The sequence below is a fragment of the Solea solea genome, chromosome 20 (assembly GCF_958295425.1).
Source record: "Solea solea chromosome 20, fSolSol10.1, whole genome shotgun sequence".
Taxonomy (NCBI): domain Eukaryota; kingdom Metazoa; phylum Chordata; class Actinopteri; order Pleuronectiformes; family Soleidae; genus Solea; species Solea solea.
The window spans coordinates 15,867,251-15,892,092 of record NC_081153.1 but is presented as its reverse complement, the minus strand read 5'-3'; the positions used below and the strand labels follow the sequence as shown (position 1 = coordinate 15,892,092).

The window sequence follows — 24,842 nt, the reverse complement described above, 5'->3', positions numbered from 1 at the left end:
TTAGGGGAACATATCTAATTGTCAATCCTGCTTCTGCCTAATGTGCACGGTTGAGAACATTTTGTCAACCATCAAAAATAATAAAATTATGAAGAAAAAACCTTACACTTCTCAATCTCCAGGAGTAAAATAGTCATTCACTGATAGCCCAATATGCAAAAAAAATGTATAATTTTTTCCAGCCATGATGATGCAAAGAGTCAGACTCAGAACTCTCTGGATGTGAGGTGTTAACTGCTGCTGCACAATAGACAATAATGCTCAGTAATAAGCATATTTATTGTGTTTTTTAATTCAAATGTTCTTTGGATATCTTCTTGTGAACCTAATTCAAACGACAGGACACTGTCTCTGGACTTTTTTGTCATTTTCTTTCATTTCACGGGCAGGAACCTGAGTGGGAATTGAAAACCAAACGCGTAAATGAAAGCACAAACGCCTGCATTGCTGTTGTGACCTAATCATTGTACACAGGGACTATTGTCAAGAAGAAGAAACTAATCGCTGTGGATAAAAGATGCAAACAGACAGTGGAGGAGGTCTTCTCACTATTTTCACTCACTACACATTGTTACGTGCAAACTATCGGAGGATCCTGCAGTTCCTTATTAAAGTGCACTATTAACTCTCTCTGCATAACACTAGTATTGCTTTTCCTTTGTTTTCCATTCAAAAAAACGAACATTTAACTGCAATACTGGATATAAATATTTCATATTCTCCCCTAAGAAAAGAAACACTGTCTTTCAGAACATTGAAAACTAAATCCATCGCCGCCGTGTGAGCTTTACATTTGTAAAGAGCTGGAAATCAAGAGAGCGCATTAATGCTCAAACCCTTAAATGCTGCTCTTATGACAGTCTTTAAATTTGTTCCTGTCATACTTGGATGGAAATTAAACAATGCAGAGGGAGACACATTTATTACCAATGGGTCAGAAATGATGGGCAGGGAATGAGTGATGCTGCACAAATAGATCGGGATAAAGATTCACTGTATCTGTTTCACTGCGTGGCACACAAGCCACTGTCGGGTGACTGCGTACCATATTTATCAACACCAGTGTCACAAATATATGATCTAATTGGTTGTGCACATTTAAAATGTTGAATCTTGCTCATGAACCACTTATCAGGGTCAATGAAACGAGCTTTGGGGATTCAGTTTGTCCATAAGGTCATAGAAAGAGAAATACCCTTGTGTCTGGTACCAGCTGTTCAGCAGTTACAGTTATAAAGGACAATTGTGATTGATTATTTTTTTTTTTTTATCAACCCAGGTTTTAAATATCACAACTGTGTCTTATTTGGTATAAACAGAGCATTGTTTTTGGGAAGAAAATGACACGTGGTGGATGCGTCAAAACCTGGTGCCACTGAATCTGACAGAGGTGGCGATGGTCTCTGCATTATGGCAATAATGTAAATAATCCCAAACACGTGAAAGAACTCACAAAACCGTCTGCTGACGTGTTGGCACAGAGCGAGGACGTGTGGATGATTTTAATGTGTCGATCCCAATCACCTATATTTATCATTTAGTATAATCGGACCGTTCTCTGATTCTCTAATGCCAAACTATCCATGTGCACGTGAAGCCGCTCAGTCGTCTGACGCTTAAAACCCAAACCATTCTAAAACGACTGCTCAGTAACAGCATGGGTAACAGTATAGCGATCATTTTGTAATTGGGAGGTGACATTATGGTAATACCACTTTATTCTAATGCTTTTTTTAAACCCCCACAGTGTGAACATTCAAGTCATACCAAAGAAATGTTTAGATAATAGAAATAGAATAGATACATGAAAATGTTTGTGAAAAAAGTTGAAATCCATCCTCCTTTATGTCCCGCACACATTTTCCATTGTTATTACCAACCTTATTTACTATAGACGACTGTTTTACCATAATATAACTTCCTTATTACAAAATGATCACCATACCAATACCTTATTGTGACTGTACTGTAAAAACTCTGTAGTCTTACAAGGCAAGGTCATGTGGCAGTTAGTGCAGCCTCATCGTATTTCTTTCATATGATTTATATAAAAGGGATGCGTCGATTGGAGAGAAAGTAAAGCCAGTGTTGTTATATATCTATCTGATTTGGCAGCTTTGTGTGTTTGTGTTAAAAATCCAGCCCAGTTCTCTTCTCAAACCTTCAACCTGCTCTCCTCACAGCAGTCTGTGCTCGCCTGGTCCTCATGGTCCACCCTGTCCACCAACGCCGTGTCTGCGTGCACCTCCTCCTCATCCAGGGTCACGACCACTGGTGGCCCTCTCCTTCGTCCTCCTCGCCCTGGTCCTCCAACGCCATCTCCTCCCTGTTCGGACTGCTCCTCCTCATCCTCCCCCTCCTCCTCTTCCTCCCCGGCCTCCGTGTCCTGGCTGGCCGAGTCGGTGCAGGTGGACGAAAGGGAAGAAAGCTTGTGGCGAAGCTCGGCCTGCGTGGGAACCTGGAGAGTGATCTCTGTGGTGAAAGACTCCACATCTGGCCCTGAGTGAAAGAGGAGATAGTTCACAACGCTCTTGGGTGAGAACAGTGAGAACCTCATTTTATAAACCAACACAAGTCAATTGGGAATTGTACCCCTTTCTTAAAGAAAAAAACAACCCATACGATTCAATAATTTATTATTATTCATTATTTATTTGCTATCTCAGGCAGCAACTGCAAAAAATATCTGGATTCCAGGTCACAGTAATGGAGGGATTTGTTCGAATTTGCTAAAAAAAATTGTCCAAGCTCAGTTGTATGGAAGACTATTAGGATCACATGTAAAAAAGAAATAATAAAACTGCATGAAGTCAGAAATCTCAGAATTCTGATCTGACTTTGACTTTAATCTCAGAATTCTAACTTTAATCTCATATATTACTTTTACTTTAATCTCAGAATTCTAACTTTAATCTCAGAATTCTAATTTTAATATCAGAATTCTAACTTTAATCTTAGAATTCTGATCTGACTTTGACTTTAATCTCAGAATTCTAACTTTAATCTCAGAATTCTAATTTTAATATCAGAATTCTAACTTTAATCTTAGAATTCTGATCTGACTTTGACTTTAATCTCAGAATTCTAACTTTAATCTCAGAATTCTTACTTTTACTTTAATCTCAGAATTCTAACTTTAATCTCAGATATCTTACTTTTACTTTAATCTCAGAATTCTAACTTTAATCTCAGAATTCTAATTTTAATATCAGAATTCTAACTTTAATCTCAGAATTCTAACTTTAATATCACAATTCTAACTTTAATATCACAATTCTAACTTTAATATCAGAATTCTAACTTTAATCTCAGAATTCTAACTTTAATATCACAATTCTAACTTTAATCTCAGAATTCTTACTTTAATATCACAATTCTGATTTTGACTTTTATATCAGAATTCTGACTTCGACTTAATCTCAGAATTCTAACTTTAATCTCAGAATTCTGACTTCGACATTAATCTCAGAATTCAGATTTTTACTTTAATCTCAGAATTCAGAATTCTAACTTTAATCTCACAATTCTGCCCTAATACTCTTCCGTACAGTTGCCTGAGATTTACTTCATCATCATTAAAAACCAGGCTGTTGCTTGATGGCCGTAACAACATGTTTTCAAAGCAGATGTTGACAGATGGCGTTGGTGTCACAACAGTGTGTGTGTCAATCTTGAGTCACATATTCGTGTTTCAGCACATTTTTTTTCCTGTGACTAATTAAATGTGTGTGTGTGTGTGTGTGTGTGTGTGTGTGTCCGTCTGTTCCTGTACCTGTGACCGGTGAGGCGGCGCTGTTGTCCTCTGCCCCCGAGTGAAGAAACACATCCAGGGCCTCGTGGTCAGACATGTCCATTAGGTCCATCTGCTCCAGCATGTCCACGTTCACCTCCATGGACGACATGCTTCCTAACGGCTCTGAATACAACACGGAACAACAATTTATTAACCACAAGCAAGACGGGAGCCTTCAAAGAACAGCTGCAAGGGGGCTGAGTCCAGGAAGAAAGGTGCTTTTGTTTTTTATTTTTATTTTTATTCGATTAATTAACAAAACAGCAAATGGGCTGAAGGTGGATGGCATTTGAAATGGGCAAGCGTATGTACATGGAACACTGTGCTTACCATTAACACAAACTATGGATTTGCAGGTGTCAGGAAGCTGTGTATGAAGACCGGCAATATCATTAACCCTTTAATAATAACACCTTTTTGTGCTTATTTTAACCATAAAAGGACCAGAACATGTCCTGTGAGTAAGTGCTTTTTGACATTTTTCCAGAATAATATCTGGCAGTTGGCTTACTGCATGTTAAAATACTGTTTTAACAATTTAAACTGAAGAAAAACAAAAAGGTTTATTTGTTGTACATGAACAACCAATTTTGCATGTTAAATTTGAAATTTGAAAACAGTATAAAATTATTATTTACAATAAAAATTTTTGAGTCTCTCAATGTGCAAAAACAGGCCAAAGATTTGAAACTATGTACGCTCACTCCTCTCTGATTCTCCCGCTTTCTGATGGCACAAAACGTCATGTAACCACAGTGATGCAAAGCGTGCGTGTGCAAACGCGGCGTCTGTGATGCGCTCGGTTTTAAAGGGTTATATATAAGATATATTAAATACCAGCAGGCCAACATGTACAATGAAAGAATAGTCACTATGTTGCCCTCGTTTAGCAATGACATGACAAAGGATGGATGACACCCATTTTATATGACGTGATCTTATTACCTCTGAAGTATCTTTTTGCATGAGAGCAAACCAACTATCTTCCAGTGTACATATGGACACGGTGAGCATTGCATTAAGACAATGAAGAGTTCACTCTGTGGTAATGAAAACAACAGTGCATACATTTCAGGTTATAACTGCAGCTTAATCTTACACACTGGACCTTTAATAATGCCGACGTTGACCCACAGGGTCCACTAAAAGTCTGTTCAGTAAATGACACAACATATGTATATACATATATATATATATATATATATATATATATTATATTAATGTTATATTCAACATTACAGTCATTGTATTTCATTTTGTGTTACCACTATGATGTTTCTGACATATAATGTGCAAAACAGTGTGACTCAATATGCATGTTTCTGTTTTCTGTGACTGTCACACCAGCTCATATATATGGTCTACTACAAGTCCTGGATTCACCACCTTGCAAGAGGACAATCTCCCTCTGTCCACGGTCATGATGTGCTACATGCTTTACAAACAGTCGGTCAGTGCAGTGGAGGGAGGAGGGGCATGTGATGGGGGTGGGGCAAAGGTGGCAGGAAGAAGAAGCGTGATGATTGGCCGGGACATTTAGCAGTGAGAAAAGATGCCATTGGCTACTGTACCTCAAGGAAATGAGGAGAGCAAATGAGGGCAGCACGAGGGAAGGAGAGCAGAATAAAGAGTTAAGAAAGATAGAGATAGATAGATAGAGAGAGAGAGAGAGAGAGAGAGAGGGGTAATATTATTTCCCATGGACATCAGAAATCTCCATGTCCATAAAATAGCAACACACATCATCAACATTGACTTGTGGTCATAATACATAATAATATGTTGTTTTCAGATGCATTACATCTGAATGTCCACACATTTGACACAGTTTTGCAAAAACGTGAATGAATGAAACGACGGAGTTGGAAATCACTTAACACTTTTCTCTCCTTCCCTCTGGTTCGGCGCGGAGACAGCTGTGGCGTTTCTCTGTGACACGTCTGAGAGAAACTGGGGTATAATGTTCGCTAATGACTTCCCGGTATGAGCATCCTCTTCTCGTGTGCATTTCCACAGCTCTCCTGTCAGTTGTGCACTGACTATCACATAGGAGCAGCTGCACAGACTCGGCGGGGGGTGGATGGGGGGGGGGGAGACATAGTATGGAGGATGTCGCTTCACTTTTTTTGTCCCAAATGGAGCAATGTTTCCAGCACATGAGCAGAAATAAACACATATGTACAAAGTCTATGGTTGTGTTTGAGTTTGAAGGTCATTCAGGAAGCACTGCACTGAGAACATTGTTTCCATGTGACTGATCTTCTTTGGCTAAAAGATTCCCCTGCTTGCACAGAAAATGTATCTTACCATATTGTGTGTATATATATATATATATAGAGCACGTGTGTATAACACCCTTGAAACTAGCCTTTGTCAGCTTACGCCTTCCATAACCCTTTCTCTTTTTTTCTCTTACGCGTCCCCTTTCCTGTTATCCTCTGTCTCCTTTTCAGTTCTTCAGCTCAGTGTTGCAGCCTCGCTATTGAGCGGAAATTCCCACGGAATGCTTATTTCCAGACGTGTTTCACCACAATGATAATGTGAGCCACCTCTGTAAATAATTACATACACTCTTATGGCAATTAGACCTCGCGATTCAAATGCATCTGCTGTGGATTTTTGTTCCGCATCCCACATTTGCCTCTCCACTGTGAATCACATATTTAGACGTGTTAAGTTGAAATGCAGAAATCTTCTCTTCTTTTTTTTTTTTTTACTACGGCTGGATGGTGGCCACACATATAAAGCTCGACTGTTTCATTAACCATACCTCATTTTGTGCTTTGGTGATAGTTTTTGTCGTGTGTTGTCTCTGGGTTCTCCGGTTTCTTCCCATAATCCAAATACATGCAATATGGGAATTAGGTAAATTGGACACTCTAAATTGACCGTAAATGTGAGAGTGGATGGTTGTTTGTCTCTATGTGTCCCTGTGATGGACTGGCGAACTGTCCAGGGACAATGAAATCACAAATCTCTCCCCTCTCTCTCCTCCTTCCTCGCCGCTCCACACTCCTCCCAATGGAAGAAAGATAGATGAAGAAGAGAAATCCCATCACAAACTTAGTGTGGGTGATATTTCCCCAGCACTCCTTCTTTTCAATGCATCATTTGGATACTCCAGCAACAGATTTTTGGCAGTAATGCATGGATTCAACTGCAGCACAGTTCATCTGCACTCCCAGTGGGAGAAAAATACATCTGTATGGAAATACACTGGTTACGGCACGGTGGCGTTTTTCAAAGTAATGGCTCTGCTTGTGTGTTTAGTGTCAGGCACTCAGACTGTCTCACTGCAGAAAGCCATTATGGCTCAATCTTGTGATACGCCACTTGAAGTGTGAAGGTTCAGGTTGATCGTATCAGGAGTTTGGAATTCATTAGTTTGAATGCCGGATGGCTTTGGCTTCATCACTGAAGAAGTTACAGATACTGAACCTCAGTCTTCTCTGTTTCTCCTCTGCAGGCAAAGAACCACAAGAAATGGGGAAAAAAAGAGCATTAAGAAGAACCTCTGAAATCCCCTCTCCTCCTTCTCACCTCTCCTCTCAGCAATCTGCAGGTAGCCGGTGGACAAGTACTGTTCCATGTCTTGCTGGAAAGCCTCCTCGAAGAACTTCTGCCTCTCTTTCAGCTTGACCTGTGGAGGTGGGACCACTCCCTGCTCTGCCCCAGGGACTCTCTGTGGGTGCTCTGCATCCAGCTCCACTACAACACACAACACATGGGTTTGTTTTTTTTTTTGTGTAAAGCAGTCTCACCACACTGACCATCTGACCACAAGTGATATTCATGCTAAAAGGTAAAAGACGGAGGACACAAAGCTGGGGTACGAATCTCAAGTATGATTAACTTATTTATTAAGTGTATTAAGTGTTTTTTTTGCTACATAATCCCCATTTTTCTGTCTTAAAAGTGTAGTTTTAGAGTTAAAGTGAGAAAACATAGTCGGTGAAACCTTGCACACGCACACTCAGTAAATGTGAAATCAAATCAACTTGAATTTCCGCTAAACCGACAGTTATTTCAACAATAAAATGAGAACCCTCAAGTTTAGAAAGGATTTATGTGGCTCAACGGGTAGCTAAATCTGCACAATTGTTTTTTTTCTTTCTGTAAGCGGCAGGAAAATAAAGGAAAGAATAACACGCTTTATTGCTTTATAGTTCATGCAGGACATGGTAGTCATATGAAACTCTGTTTCAGCTTCGTTGCAATACATGGTTTAACTTTGACAAAAGTGTTCCAGGCTGTACTGCGATAAATGGAAACTCCAGTTGAATCAATCTAATGTACTTATTAATCCAAATGCACAACAGTGTTGATCTTAATGCTCATGCACTGTATGCACATATTCCTTGATTCGCTCATCCCTCAGTAACTCACGACTATCTCTTGTGTGTTGCACAGGAGGAAAACACACGTGCTCGCTGACCTCTGCTGCACACACTTCAGTAAACCGAGCCTCATCGGCTGCTGCTTTGAAACGACTTCAACAGGTCAGTTGGGGACAGTTTATCTCTGTCACTGCTGCTGTGTTTGGTTTTATTCTTTAATTCATTGAAGTACACATAGTCACCGTGTTTGCCCCTCGTAAGCCTCACAATATGTCTTAGAAGCTGAGTGTTCATGAAAAGCATGCAGTTGTTTTGCAGTTAAATATAAAAAGACACGTTTCCTTTTGCTGAGTGGCTTCTTCTTTTTTTTGTTTTAAGGCACACATGGCCTTGACATGGCATTTACTGGATTCTGATTGGCCCAGGCAGAGGCAGTGGGCGGAAAGAAGGGTGAAAGAAAACATGACCCTGCGGACAGAGACGGTGAGTTAGTGTGTGTGTGTGTGTGTGTGTGTGTGAGAGCACTGGTGCTTGTGTGTCTTGTCACGACTAAAGCCTGGAGTCTCGGACAGCCTGTCTCTTTAGATCACTCGCCTCCCTCTGATAGACGACAACATTATATGCAACAACACGCTGGCACTAACTAGTGTGGCGAGAGCCGGGCCACGACACAAAAAAAGTTTCAAGTGACCGTCAGTGTTTTAGGTTTCAAAGGTGCAGATGGATATAGTGGTACTGAAACATTCCTTCAAAGAAACTTGGCAAAAGGGACCCACAGGCTCTTACTTTGAATCAAACCAAAGTAAGCTAGTGACATCAGACCCAGTTAGTGTCATTATCCTGTAGCAGATCATAAAATGTAAGTGTGCTCTCGCAAAATTGCTGTGGACTAATGAAGTGGGGCTTCTGGAGGTCCCACTCTCATCTCAAGAGCCTCAGGCAACCGCCTGCTTTGCCTTTCCTGTAACGATATCCCTGTAAATGTGCTTTTCTTCTTACTGCTACTGAACTTTATCTTCCCTGCAAAAATCACATTCCAAAAAAATAAAAAATAAAAAAATCAATATCCAAAATCCACTGCCTGCAGAGTGTTAATTGTGTCTCCACACACACACACACACACACACACACACACAAACACACACACTGGAGTCCTGATAAATAGACTGGGCCCTAAAGGGGCTCATAGCAGACTGAGAGAACAATGAGGTCCCAGTAGAGCTCACACCAACAGACACACACACACACACACGCACACAATCTCTGTGTCAGCCCTCACTCAGCTGTCAATTCATCTCTGTAATCTGACGACCCATCTTTTTCTCCATCACTCTTGCCTTTCTATCCTGACACCGTCCTCCCCTCACTGCCGGCTAGTGTGTGTGTGTGTGTGTGTGTTGCTGCTCTATTAGATTATGGACCTTGGGGGAAGCTTTGTTCAAATTGTGCAGGGTTAGTATCAGGGGACACAGGCAGAGAAAGGAAGAGAGGGGTCAGCCAGTGTGTTTGGCTATAATATACAGCTTGTGGACAGACAACAACAATAGAGCTAGATCCTGTTTTCTTTTTCTTTTTCTTTTTTTTATCTCTATTCTTATTCTCAATACATTATTACCCTGTCCTCTATCTCTCTATTTATTTGGATGTTGTAGTATGCCCATCTATCTGTCTGTCAGAGTAAACCCGTCCTTCACCATTGAACCATGTGACTTCTATTTATTCTTCTGTACTTCCTGCACTTTGGTTCTCTGTGGTTGTTTTAAAGTGCTTTACAAATAAAGTTGGACTGGATTGGATTGCCAGTAAAGTTCAAATGAAAACAACTGAACTTGGTGTTTTCTTCATCATCATCATCCTTTTAAAATAACACACATTACTTTAGTGACTCATTCATATTTAGCCGACATGATTGCACTGATGACTTAAGTGTAAAACAAAAAATCATTAAATTCAACCATTTCTACTCTTAGTTCCAGGCAGAGCTGTTATACTGCAGCTGCACAGTTCATACCTTCAATGCACAACATTCAATTACACGCTTGCATGACATGATTCTTATGCTCGTACAGATACTGACACACGTGGGGATGATTCATAGGAGCTAAGGCAGTTGTATTGTTAGTCCCAGAGGCGATGTCAAATGAAATACCATCAAATACAAAGGCTTAGGAATATTAACAACCTATTTCCTGTCTTACTTTAACATTTCAAAATAAAAACGACATACTTTTAACGGCTTAACAGGGGGAAAAAAAACATGAAGTGAGCTACCTGAGTTTGCTGCTGGTGTCTTACTCGCGTCTGATCCTGCAAACATCACGTAAGCCAAAGATTTCCCCTCACAGGTTTGTTTTTGTTTTTGTTTTTGTTTTGGTAATAGTACACACAAACATGTACTAACACAAGTGTTGATTGCTCTCCTTCTCTTCACCTCTCCACTGTTCTACCCCCCCACCAAAAAAAAAAATCCCAGGGGAAATAAAGAGAGCACAAAGAACGTGAAACAACCGTCGTGCTCTTCTTGTTCAATCAGCTTATTCGTGCAGACGGATCAATATGACGTGAGACTCGTAATATCATCACACTTCAGCAGCAGAGAGAGAGAGAGAGAGAGATGTGTGATATCGTATGTGCTGCACAGACGCAGGACAGGAAGCAGAACCCACAGGAAAAGGGGGTTGATGTCAGGGTGTAAGAGTGTGTGTACACGTGTTTGTGTGCGTGGGTGCACCGTGCACCTGGGTGCAATTTATCTATACAGTCATTTCATATAGGAGCAGAGTACCATTAACCTGCTAATGAACGTTTGCTCCTGACGGTCATTAAAGAGCAACTGAACACCGTCTTCTGTAGCTAACGCTGCCCAATGACTGGTTTTTGACAAAATACCAAGAAGTAGGCTGAGACCAGACTGAGGGAGAGGAGCTGTGAGCGGTCGTGGTCTGGTAGTGACGTCTGACACGGAGATGCAGGCCCATGCTTCACATGGAGGAGAGAGAAAGGTGACAGAGCAGCAGCAGCAGCTGGTGTTTGACCAGAGAGAGGCAGAAAGAAAGCTGATTTTTGAGGACTAAACTGTGAAGATTTGCACCCGGATGAACACGGAACATTACTAGACACCCATATACACTGGTTTGCACCTGAAAAAACCTGGTTTACACTTATAAAGCATATAAGGCATTTAATACGGTACATAAACGTGCAGAAGGTAGTGAGAAAACTCCATCATCGAGGCCAATTCAGCTCTCCAGGATTCAGCTTATGCTTCAGCTTTGACTAAATGAGTCAATTTCTCACAGCCTGCCTCACAGAAGCACACTGCAAAATCTTGGCGTTAAGTGTTAGTCGTGCATGATTGGTCACCCCGTTCCCTTTTGTGCAGTCAATGCTAATTTGGGCTTACTTTCAACGGGGAGTCGTTTCATTTCACTGACGACATCATGGAGTCCTTTTCAGGTAATGATTAGCGCTCTTTCAGGATTAAGATCCGTTAGGTATAAAGGAAACATTGTGTTTAAAGAGCTGACACTTTATTTAAGTATGTGTAGAATAACAAGTGACACTAACAACCTCCCCTTGAAACTGAAATGTGTCTTTTTATACATCAACAGCTGTATAAAGTCGCTGCAGGCTGTGCTGATGGATGGATGGATGGATGGATGATCTGTTCGCCAACAATGCCTGTCAGAGGCCTGGGACTAGAGCCAGTGATTGTGTGTGTGTGTGTGTGGACAGTATTAGATAAGTACTGCTCCTCTGAGACTGTTTATATCCACTCACTGACCAATCCACTGGACAAACCTGTTCACATGCTTGTAAACTCAAATCTCTAATCAGCCAAACAGGTCAGCAACTACATGTGGGCATGTGGACATGGTGGTGAAGTTCAAACTGAGCATCACAATGGAGAAGAAAGATCATTTAATGGCATTGTAGTCGGTGCCAGACAGTCTGCTCTGAGCATTCCACAAATCTGTGGCTCTGCAGGGATTTTTGCACACAACCGTCACTTGGCTTTACAGGGAAAATGGTCAGAGTGGTTCAAGATGATTGAAAAGGCAATGGTTATTCAAATGCTAAGATCAGGGTTTAGTTACTTAGCGTCAAATTGAACCTTGAAGCCGCCACGTGTCCCGTGTACCTAATAAAGTGGCCAGTGAGCATTTTGCAAGAGAGGAACGCAGTGAGAGTGCGACAGCCAGTTCTAAGCAGGACATGAGGGGAGTGAGTGTTATCCACACAGATGAGAGGATATGACCTTCAACCGTGAGTCACAGAAGAATCAAATCCTCGTTATTATATCATGGTCGAAACACTGCTCAGTGTTTGTATTCATGTTTTAATTTGTCGACACAACTGTCCGTGGCATAAAAACAACTCTTCTTTTCTATTTTGATTAAAGCTCAAACAATCTCATTCTAACTGTTTCAGACACTTTACATCACACTGATTTACCAAACACATCAAATGTTCAATATCTGATGTGAAATCCCCCCCTCCCTTGTTCTAGCCGCCTCTTTAAATTAGCTGTCTTCTTCTTCTTCTTCTTAAACACTGCTCACTCAGCAATGGCATTTTTAAGATTCCGTCCGCCTCACACTCTGTCTCACATGTGCTCAGGTTTCTGCTGAAGGCAGCCTCTCACTCACACACACACACACAATCGACTGTTCCTCTCCATCACATACACACAGCAAACACAGTGACGGATGAGCGGAATATAGTGTAAGTGAACATGTATGAAACAAGCACAGGCGTGTAACTGTTAAACGCACATAAAACAAAGTGGAATGAACCATTCGCTCGTTCATCTTTATCCCCAAAGTCACAAAAGTCACTTTGCTGGATAAACTAAATGTGCATATACAGTATAGCTGCAGATGCACACACACACACACACACACACATATTCAGATGTGGAGCTGGTGTCTGGACTTTCCTTATTGACATTTGTCTGCCATCACTCTCACAAAAGCGCTCATCAACTGGAAGCTGGGAGACATTGGCCTTTCTGTTTTATTAAAACAAAACAAAAACAGTGTTATCGGAATTTAAGTTACCAAAGGGATTAGCTACACACCGTAACACATTTTAAACCTAATGTTAAGCCTCTCATAGCCTTCTAGCATTTCAGTATTTTTCTAATACTCGATTGATTTAAACCGCAAATAAAACGATCTCTCTGATTGCTGACAATTTCAAGAACAAAATCCATAAATTGCTTTTATACATACATACATATATATAATATGTTCCAAGTATGCTCCAAGCGAGCTACTGGCTTTACTTTGTATTTATTCTAATAAGTAGATGTCAAGAGAATAAAAGAAGTGGCTTGTGCTTAATTTGTTAACATTCTCCATAGTAAATGAGGATCAGCTACTGTATACACACACAACAACAGACCCATGATATTACTCTAACATTTTGACTCAACTTCATAAATGAAAACTTAAATACAGTCTAATGAGTGCGACACATGCACACGTGCAAAGGTCTTATTTCCGATTATTACAAATTCAGACAAATGTATAGATCCTTATAAAAGGGCAATTCATCTGCAGCTTATGTATTTAAATGTTTGCAGTAATGCAACAGCAACTGATGTTATGAGGGGCCTCATGGTGAGGGAATTATACACAAAGAAATATTAAAATGAATACCCTAACGTGAAGATGACTGATGTTCAGTTACTCTTCAAACACGGGTGATTTCTGTGCTTGAGGATCAAGGCGTTTTCAAGATGAAGCCGTGAGGAAACAGTCAGGAGCTTGAATATGAGTCGAGTTGTCATCATTCCTGACCGGCACAGATCAAGGTTTCCATCTCTTTCTCTCCCAGTCACCGTGTGCAGATTTGAGTAGGAGTCCAAACACATGCTGAACCTGCTTTGCTAGTTACACATGTAACCAGGCAACAGTACACCAACACATAGAGAAAGCTCAGTGGGAGGGTTTCTCGCATCCCGCGAAGTCATCCACAGTCTGATCTCCATCACAGGATGCAGTATTTATTCCTCTCGTCTCTTATAAACCCCCTGATGTGATCTGATAAATTCCTTCTGACCTATTGCGTATAATCCAGGCGTGCAGCGAAAGTGTCAAAATAAACGAGACGCCAAGGTTGTTTACCCACGGTTGTCTTTCAGTTAGAGAGCAGATGGGAGGAGAGACAAATTATTTAGACAGGCTGGAAGATGTGCACACGCGCACACGTTAACACGTATTAGAGTGGGTTGCGTGGAAGATGTCGCTGTAGACACAGGGGCAGACTGCACCAATTACGTGTGAGTGACCTTAAGGTCATTCTGCGTTTACACCTTTCTGAACTAAATGGAGGAACAAATAAGTAGCCCCAACCTTAGCTGTGATGCTGATACTTAAATCCTGAGGAGATTCTGGCAATTTGCACTGCAGGCAATTTAAATTCTGCTTCAGACCGTGTCAGCTATCGAGCTTATGGCTAAATTTGATTAAAAATAAATAAATAAATAAAACACAAGAGGCTAATGGAACAGTTTGGCTTTAAAGTGAGAAAAAAACACCAGCACTATCAATTGTTTGGGTCTCAAGAAACAAAACACAGTGTTCAATGTGAATCATGTGTGAGTTATTGTTGTATTTGGATCATTTTAGAGCCTTTATTTCGAGTCCACTTCCTTTAGTCAAAAGCGTCTGTACTACATTCTCCTACTCAAGCGTGGGTACTCTTTCTTTTTTATTAGATAGTAACAGAAAATAATATAATCGACACTTTCCTTGTTGAAAATGTGTTGTTAAAACCCTGATTTCAGTTGAATCAGGGTTCGCGGCTCGCAGACACGCAGTTACATAATACTAACGACACAACATGACGACAGCTGCTTCCTGGATCTCAAGGTGCATTTATTGTCGTACCATTTTGAAACGGGGATTTAAATAGCGGTGACGAAAACTGGCTCATACTTACAAACTGTGTGAGATATTCATTGTTGTTCGGCCAGAAATAATCTGCACTGTGTTGTTGCCGCGTCGACACACAGCCACACTATTGTGGGATGTGTAAGCCTTGTCTTCCTGTTTGTTTTGTTCCAAAATGGACGAGTTTTAAAATCAAAATATTGCAGTTAGAAGAGCCAAAGGGAGAGGTGAGCAAATTTATTTTGTAGAGGGAAATGTGAATATAGTGTTTTGAGCTTCCTGCTTTCCCACGACAGGGTGACATTGACCTTAAAAAGGTTTACTCTTTTTAAATGTGCATGGTGCCTGTGTGCATTAGCATGCGTTCACACACAACACACAGACGGAAAGACACAGGAGCCAGATGGAGCGAAAGGTCAGCAGCAAAGGAGATGAAGGCTGTAGAACAGCTGATGCGTTGTTAGGCTGTACAGTACATACTGTATATGAGTAAATGTTGCTACTAGCCTCGTGATCTTCATTAACAAGAAACCAGGTAATATGTCTTCCATGGTTTCTTATGCAGAGGAACTCGTTCCTTTCAACTTGTAAGAAATGTTAGTGAGGATGTCCACAGCAAGTGTACAAGTTGCAGATATTTAGATATAATCAGACATAATATACCTGTTGTTATTTTTCTTTTGCTTGTACTTTATTTGCAGTATACTTTAACTAATATATACTGTATGTTAGTGGTCCAAAAATGCAGGGATATTATTTAAAGCCACTGTGCCCATCCCTAGCATTAAAGGCCTTTTGTATTACTGCATTATTTTTGCTTTAAAATAAAGAAAAAAATCAGTGTCTGGATCTGATATGATCCACTGCCCTTGAATCAATATCTTGATAACTGATGACAGTGAAATACAGAGAGAGCGAGACGATGAGTGGGTTGTTTTATCTGACAGCACTGACAGCACACTGTCAAACACGGGATCCATCCATCCAGGAGAGAAGACGACAGTGGAGATGCACCGTACAGGTTCTCTGAGGCCTCCGAGCTCTCCACTAAGCCTGTCCAACTGCCCAACTTTGCACAATCTGCTCAGAAACAGACCCAGAGTTTCCAAACGAAATGTAAAACAAGAACATTTTAGCTGACTATACACCCCAATGCAAGATACTGAATATATTATGTGTGCCATATTATACTCCAATTCCAGAGCTTTTAAGTAAGCCCTCTTAATGAACAATGAAGAAGTCGTGCCTGCGCTCAGAGATAAATGTGGGAGGAAACGAATCCCTGAGCTGTCAAATAAATCCAAGTTCACCCAATGAGCTCTCAGAACCTGTCTATTAGGACTCAAACTATGTGGGCTGGAAACACATTCAATACCGAACAGTTAAAGCCTCCACAAAGGCCTTAACTATATGATTAGAGTGCAGCTGTGTGATGCCGTACTACTGGAAAGTGATTTTTACAAATTCCCTGCTCCCCGGGAGACAATTAAAGAAGCTTACGTCACCAGAATCTGTGTGAAGTGCGAAGAGAGGTTGAATGAGAAGGAAAAAGTGAGCAGGTTAATTGCATGGCGTGAAGGGAGTTTTTACTCACACTGATGAGAGTGATGTCTTGATAAATGATTAAAAAAAAATCTCTCTTCGCAATGAAGTCCAAGTGACTCAAAAACACCATGAAGAAGCATTTGATTAATCTAACCCAAGCAGCTAGGATATTCTGGACGGATGAGAGATATTACTCTGCCACTGCAGCTGGGTTCAAATGACTATCGCTTTGACTGTGTAAAAACACATATATTATTTATACGTGAACAAATCTATATGTGTTAACATGAGTAGAGCACAGGGAGACATTCTAATACAATATGTGGCCATGTGTTTTAGACACACACACACACACACACGCAAGCCCCATTGTCTGGAAATAAAATCAAATGTGAATATTTTAGTTTTCTCGAACATTCACGCAGGCTTTGATGCATTATGCATGACATCTCGTCTCCTCCAACCACAACAAACTGCAGCTCCTCAGTGAAGACATCACTCTGAATGATCTGGTATAAGATGCAGAAGACGGGGATATTGGATCACATGCATCCAAGGCTACAGTCATCCAAACTTTTGCTCATCTCCACAACATATTCAATTATTGAGTTCCTGGCCAATACACACAATGCAAGATAATAAAAAAAATATATTAAAAGTGAAGCTTGAAGCATCTTTAAAAACAACCTCTGTTGCCCAAAAGTGCTTTTCATGCTTAAATTAAGTTAAAGGAAGCAATAAAACACAATAAGGAACGTCACCAAATAAAATGAGTAAATGCACAGCAGTGGAAAGAAGTGCACCCATTAAAATAAGAAAAATAAAAAGTAAATAAATCAAAGCTCAAGTGGTATTCAAACCCAAAGCAAATACAGTAACATTTTCGAGGGTCATTTATCAGTGGTCATCTGGAATGATGTAAAGAATTATATTTCTATAACTGTTCATTCGGGACCAACTATCAATGATAAAAGGGCTTTTTGGGTTTGTCATTTTCATTTTTCCAGAATTTGACCTATGTTTTATATCAATTAATAACAACAATTGTGTATTTTCTTTTTTTTCTTGTCAAAGTCAATAAAAGGCTCTTGGAAAAGGCTGTGTTATGTTTCAGCGTTGCCATCGCTGTGCTGATTGCTACTGTGAGATCTCACAGCTGATACATCTAATTTTCTGGGACCCCTGCCATCACCAACCTCTCCCTTTTTTTAGCAGCCTCATTTCCTCCTCACGCTGCTCAGCAACAATAGACGAGCCTCCAGCTACAGCAGCTGGTGATAATGTGTGTGTGTGTGTGTGTACAGACTGAGGTTAAGAGGCAGCCAGTTCACATAATGGAACTATTGTATGAACTTACAAATATCATTTCTTCATATGATCAAGAGCTGTAGATTGTCAACCTGCAGCGAGTAAATAACCAAAGAGGGAGGGAGAGTGTGTGTGTGTGTGTGTGTGAGATGATAGAAGTGGAGTCGACACTGCTTTTCATCCAAGTGCAGGTTGCCATGGTAAAGAACTTATATTTACCATGTATATATACATATATATACATATATATATATATATATATATGACTGACTGCATGGCCATGTTGCAGACAGACCTTGCAAGACAATCAAAGAGTCACTGTCCATTCACTGACACAAAGCAAGTCGCTGACTCTGTGAAGCCGGCTCTGCGATCGACAACTGAAAACACACAACTGCACAGCAGAGAGCATGCTCTTCTCCTTTTGTCACGTCTTACACAAAATATTTCCAAGCAGTTTTTTGTTGTTGTTGTTAGATTTTAACAGACAACATTACAATATTTCAGCAGAATCTCACTCTGGTTCAGTTCTCTGTCACTGCAGATCCCCCCCCCCCCTCATATCCTCCTGATCCCTCTTTTGTCACTCTTTTCTGTTACTCTTCTCTCTCGTCTCTCTGCAGTCACTGTGCACTCTCCTGTTAGCACTAGCATGAATTGTTAAAAGCATAATCTTGGCCGGGGGGAAAAATAGAGAGCGAGAGAGTTACAAAGAGCATTCATACAGAGATGAGGCCACTGCACACACACACAGTCACTGCACGTGCATGCACACACACACCTACACTCACACGCAGTGTAACTCCGCACCACACTCTCACCTGTGAGATCATCTCCTCTGTTCTACCTACCATTTCTGTTGCTTACACTAAAGCCCTCGTGGTGCACACTCAGCAGCTCTGTTTGTCCTGCTGCATTAATGCATTATCGGACGGCTGCTGCATCTTGATCATGTGGGTTAATGTTGTTCAAATACGTGCGCCCATGCCCTTGTGGCGCCACACTATTTACACTTTCACCTCTAATTTACAAGCAATTATTCAAAGGTCTACAGCACAGAACACTTTTAAACAACATTTTAAACGTTTAACCCTGTGACACGTTCGCATAAGCGCACTTTGCATGACCGTAATTACGCAATTGTTTGTGTTAACGATTTCTGATTATTGCAGGAAGCCGGCGAATCAGCATCTTTGTTGCCAGAGAGGGGAAAAGTGTGAAAAACCCCTGTACATATACACCTTTTGGCCTCTTTTTAGACATTAAGAGTGGCATTTTAAACATGTTTTACACGGTTCAAATTTCAAATTTAACATGCAGAATCTGGTGTTCATACAACTACAGTGTTTTTTGTTTTTTTTCTTCTTCATTTTAAATTCTTAATACACCATTCTGGCATGCAGTAAACTGACAACAACTGCCAGATATTGAACGTTATTCTGGAAAAATGGGTATTGGCACTTACTCACAGGACATTTTCTGGCCCTTTTATGGTCAAAATAAGCCAAAAAAAAAGTCCAGACGGACATTCTGAGGCTTAGGTGTTAAAGGGTTATTAATATGTGGTTGTGTGTGTGTGAGTTTTCTTTACACAAGGCAGTAACAGTTCTATAATTAGCATTTTACAGGGGAAAGCACGATCATCAAAGGACACTGCATTTTCAGTCCATCTGTTGTTTTCTTCTACCTGACCACACACACACACACACACACAGTCACCTGGCACACAGAGGGGAATCATTCCCTCCCTCACAGCAACCTGTCTTTCTGTCTCCACTCCACACCACCTACATGTTTGTGCATGCACGGTACGTAGCAAAAAATCATTACGAATCATTCATCTCTTATACACAACATGCAGATAGAGGTGTGCAGTGCGGAATGAGTGAAACGCAGCATCGGTGGAAATCAGAGAAGCGAGGAGCGGGAAGAGGGGCAAATGCTCGACGACCCAAGTCCAAAGGAAGAGGACCTTGAGAGGTTTATCTGCTCGTGTCTGACCTGAGTTATACCATTACATAAGGCAGCAGGCAGGGGGTTGGAGGAGAGAGGGAGAGTGAAGGCAGAGGAAAGCTAGAAACAGTGAGCACTGATAACCAAGCAGACAAACACTGTAAAAACAGACTTTAGCGTACATATACAAAGACATCCAAATGCAAAGACGTGCATTCAAAAACAATCGCACAGCTCACACAAGCTCACAGTATCTGAAGCTGCAAATACTGTCTCTTCAACCACAGACCTAATTAGAGCAAAGCTCTGCCTGTCTGACCAAGCTATTACTTTTCTCTCCATCCTCTCTTCCTCCATCTCCCAGAGGAGTGGGAGGAGAGCAGAGAAAAAAGGCGATAACCCACCTGCTGTGCAACATCACACACACATAGTTTCTGTGATCGGGACTTCAGACAATGGTTTGTTTGTTCATCTATTTGTGTGCGCATGCACATTGCATTGTTTAATCTTATGTGCAAATGCTTATACTCATCTCGAATCATCATTCAGATCCAGATCCAGGCTTTGCCCTTTAAATAACTGGGACACATTGTTCAAATAAAGGAATTATATACCAGTCACTGATGTCGCCTTAATTGCTATCATTAGGCCTGTAGGGCTGTTTAAGGGTCTATTTTGTCACGTCACATGAGTATGTTCTTCAGCATGATCGCATAATAATGGCTCTTGCGGCAAAGAAACGTCTGCACCCTCTACACTATGTTGATCTGACTTTTCCAACACTTTATTCACTTTAACGTGAATAAATACAAGGTTTAGGCTGATTGTATTCAGTTGCTAAGCTATGATTGGGCCATTACAGTGTAGTCTATACGTGATCATCAATAAAACTGCTAAAATAAAACCGAACATCAAACTAGAAATGGGATCATCTACACCAATACATTCAAAGTACACTTTATTAGGAACATTATACTTATACTTTGCAGACATTACTGACAAATAAAAGCATTCTATCCTCCACATTCATAAAGGTAAGTGATTTTAGACACCGTCTGTTATTCTCTGTCCTTTTACCCAACCTCTTTCATCCTCCACCTGTTATCTCTACCCTCTTCTCCTCCTAACTTTTCTTTCCTGTTAATGGTTCATTTCATGCAATGTCGTCCTCATTTAGCCCACTCTGCCTTCTCTCTCTCTCTCTTCCGTCTTTAATCAGTCCCCCTCTTGTCCTCTCCTCCTGATTGTTTTATCCTCTGTGTTACATTGCAAATCCCCAAAAGCATCTTCACAGAGAGATTGCTCCTCCCAATCTCATTTAACAATGAGGACCTTAGTGTAGCAGGAAGACTGGCAGGAAACACAGGCACTGGTGCAGTTGAGTAAACAATGTGAGCTTTGAGAAAGAAGAGACCATGCTCTGGGATGTGCCAACAACACCTGAGACGCCAGGTGGACACTGGTTGGAAGGCAAGAGCAAGGAAGAGACGAAGGAGGGAGGAGGGAGGAGAGAGGAGGGAGGAGGGAGGACAGGACAACAAACAAGACTTGAGAAGAGCGAGAAATCATGTTCATCCAAAAACAGGGTTAAATCCCATTTCATGGTTGATATATGAGACCCTGAAAAGTACTTGAGCAACACAAACAGATGTAAATGTAAGCAGTTTTCATTGCTTCAATAGCAAAACACGCCACAGCAATAAAAAATATATAGGTACCGTAGAGATGCACCATCGTAACTGCACGTGCTTCAAAGACTATGTTCTGAGAGCTGTGAAAGCTGACTTTGCCTGTGGCTTTAGCCATCAGAGACAGTGCACTGTGCCATATTTCAATAGTCCAGGCTCCTCTCATTAAAGCAGCACAAAAGCCTAATCACATCTGCAGCGTTTTGATTTACATGCAATTAAAGTTGCATGTGAACCCAGAAAAGGGGAGAGGAGAGGAGAGGAGAGGAGAGGTGACTGATGCGTTATCGGCAGAGAAGAGAGCAGGTGCACCGGGCGAAAAGGTGGCCACTGTGGAGTGGAGTGGGTGGGGATGTTGCACACAGTGGAAGAGATGGAGAGAGGACCGGAAAGGAGACGAGAGGTGTGACAAGAAATCATTGAGCAGGCAGAAGTGATGACACAGCACATCCATCCCAGTGGCAGGTTGCCTGATGTTGCTCCTTTAACAGAGGACACAAACTAACGGGGAGAGAGCAAAGCTTTGCATCGCAGCATCACACTGTGATCATACAACACTCAACCTGGCTGCCAGAGTAGAGATTAAAAAGTGCTGCCGATTACAAATAAGCCTTTAAACACAACTCCATAAATATGCTTTATTTGTGTCTCAATCCGTGTAGAAATATGTAATGACAAATTATAAACAAACGATGGATTTTTATTGCAGTTCTCATGAGACCAATAAGCGCTTTAATTTGATTTTTAATGACTATTTATGACAGTTATCCAACCTCATAAATTACCATGCAACTTATTTACCGCTGTTGGGCATGTACAGGATCTGTGCTTACAAGGAAATCTATTTCCATCTAAAATTCAACAGCTTTTCCACTAATCTCTATTTTCCTTTTCATCTTAGCAATGACTTGCTGACTTTGCTCAGATAATGTATTTGGTTATGTAACATTATGGTAAGCAAGTCAGCGTCGGAGCCTGCGGCGACTTGATGCTTCCACGTGTGAAGGCGCTGCTCTATAAGAAGGCGATGTGACGGATATATATACTGACAAGGAACAAACTGGTTACGCATAAAGCAAACAAGCTAAGAACTACAGCGAATTGTGTGAAATTGGAATCATGCAGCAATAATCTAGGGCACAATGGTGAAATCTCAAGAACTAAATCCATTACAGTAACCTACTGTGTTTGGGTATGTCAGTGCGTGATGATTAACTCATCACCTTTACGCACAACGTCTCCAGGGCAAGTTATATGAATAATAGGGCAGTAAATAATATCCTCAAAAATAACAAGGGGGAGAACAGGAATGAAACTAAGAAGAGGGGGATGGTGCAACAGTAATGGAAGCAATAAAAGGACAAACCATTTTCCTGAATGTGACATGTGCCTCAGTCTGTGTGTGTGTGTGTGTGTGTGTGTGTGTGTGAGGGAGGAATGTATATATGTATGTTCCCACCGATGTGCTCAGAGGAGTCAAAATGAGTCACATCATCTACATCATCTAATCAATCACCCACATACAGTACACAGTAATCCACGTGTGTGTGCGTGTGTGTGTGTCTGACATGAACCGTCCCACACACTGAGTAACAATATACTTCATGTTATTCATATAAACCGATATGTTCCATTGTCATGATCCTTGTGCCGAACAGTCGAAAAACACATTAAATAATTCATTCAGCGAAACAGAAATCCGAAAAAAGGCAAAATAACCTGAAAAAAGATGAGATTAAGACGTACTGAGGAAATCCTACAGTCACCGTTTTTCATCCTCTTCTGAGTTCTGTGTCGTCGGGTAGAAATAAATAAAATACCCATTGCTCTGATAGTTGTAACTGACAGCAGCACCTTGTATGTGAAGATACGACTGGTTTGGTTGTCCATTAATGCACAGGAACTTTCACTGTCAACAGTACACACCTTCCATCATCCACACACACACACACACACACACACACACACGTGCTCACATTATTCCCATGTTCTCATGTTCCCTTTTGCTCTGCTGCCTCACACACACACACATACCAATAAACACTACAGCAATGTTTTTGTTTGGCATTTGTATTTTTAAAAAATCATATCTGAATCTTGTCATTTCAGAGTGACCCTTTCAACATAAAGACCCGCGGTGAAAGAGACAGACCACAAAAGAGGAGAAGAGTCACTTACAAGAGTTCCTTTGGCTCCCGTCGGCTGCACCAGGCGAGGTGGACATCCCAGCCGGATGCTTTGTGCCCTCACAGGGTACCGCCGAATAGGAAGAAAGGGGAGGCAGAGCACAGCGACTGTACACCAAAAACTCCGGCAATCACAACACCACCTGCCCACCGTACATCCTTGCACTAGTCTTTCACGCGGCACACATGCCCCTTCATACGAAACACTGCTCCAGAGATGCTCACATGCACATCCTTTTACGCAGATCAGCTCACACACTCACACACTTACACACACAAGAAACCCAACACCCCCAAGAAACACACACACGTGCGTGTATGAATCAGTGATGAACCAGTGTCTAGCTCCCGTGTAAGAGACTGCTGAGGCTGACAGTGGAGAGAGAGGAAGAAGGGGGAGGCGAAGACGAGTGGAGCATACCACTGGCTGCTGTTGAACGAGGGAGGAGATGGTGGGGGGGGGGCGGAGGAGAGAGGAGAGGATGGAGAAGAGGAGGTGGGAGAGAGGGTGTGTGCACGAGGAGGAAGCACACATGATTAGTTTGAGTTGTGCATTATTCCTTTATTATCATTTAACACTACAGGAGCTATTTGCAGGAACAGGGATGAAGTGGATAGAGATTTCAAAGGGAAAGTTTTCTCCTCGCTGCTTTAGTCAAACATGTACACACAGAGTCAAAAGTGTAAAAGCCTTGCGCCAACACCCACTCTGTCAGCCTCCACTGCCTGAGGGTGAGGGGGACATAATAATCCTCCTCATTAGCATGATGCTGTGAAGAGCATCACACTTGCAGCACCTCCTTCTCTCATGTCCTTCACTAACTCCCCCCCCCCCCCCGTCTCCTTTGAAATGTTTCCAGTGCATGTTAGTTACATGAACTTGAAGGCGGGACACATTCCTCACACAAAAAAAACTTGTATCTGTAACAAACCATGACTGATTTATCTGAAAATGATCTGAAAATGCGATCAAACTACCAGTAATGTAGAGAAATTAAACCCTAGAGCCCGTAAAGACACATGCACACACGCAGACACACACACACACAATCCACATGCATGCTAACTCCAGCCTTCGTCTTATGACACATCACAGCCATCGGTGCCTGAAGGACTGTTGTGAAGAGAAAAGA

General features: G+C 41.3%; 1 protein-coding gene and 1 long non-coding RNA gene across 4 annotated transcripts; one reads left to right on the top strand and one right to left on the bottom strand.

Moving 5' to 3' along the window:
• Positions 1 to 1,465: 1,465 nt before the first annotated feature.
• Positions 1,466 to 24,114, bottom strand: dtnbp1b (dystrobrevin binding protein 1b). 3 transcript variants are annotated; one of them, XM_058618353.1, is made up of 4 exons: positions 23,702 to 24,114; positions 7,334 to 7,501; positions 3,773 to 3,916; positions 1,466 to 2,499 (listed from the first exon to the last, which is right to left on the bottom strand). In XM_058618353.1, exons 1-4 carry the CDS (start codon positions 23,745 to 23,747, stop codon positions 2,156 to 2,158), a joined length of 702 nt encoding a protein of 233 aa, XP_058474336.1. In that variant the 5' UTR covers positions 23,748 to 24,114; the 3' UTR covers positions 1,466 to 2,155. The 3 variants fall into 3 exon arrangements, with proteins under 3 accessions (XP_058474336.1, XP_058474338.1, XP_058474337.1); XM_058618355.1 differs by having other exon boundaries at positions 3,773 to 3,907; XM_058618354.1 differs by lacking the exon at positions 23,702 to 24,114 and adding an exon at positions 10,402 to 10,493.
• On the top strand, positions 7,441 to 9,165 carry LOC131446952 (uncharacterized). The gene is made up of 3 exons (XR_009233983.1): positions 7,441 to 7,521; positions 8,204 to 8,292; positions 8,509 to 9,165. It is a non-coding gene; the product is annotated as an uncharacterized LOC131446952 (long non-coding RNA).
• Positions 24,115 to 24,842: the final 728 nt, after the last annotated feature.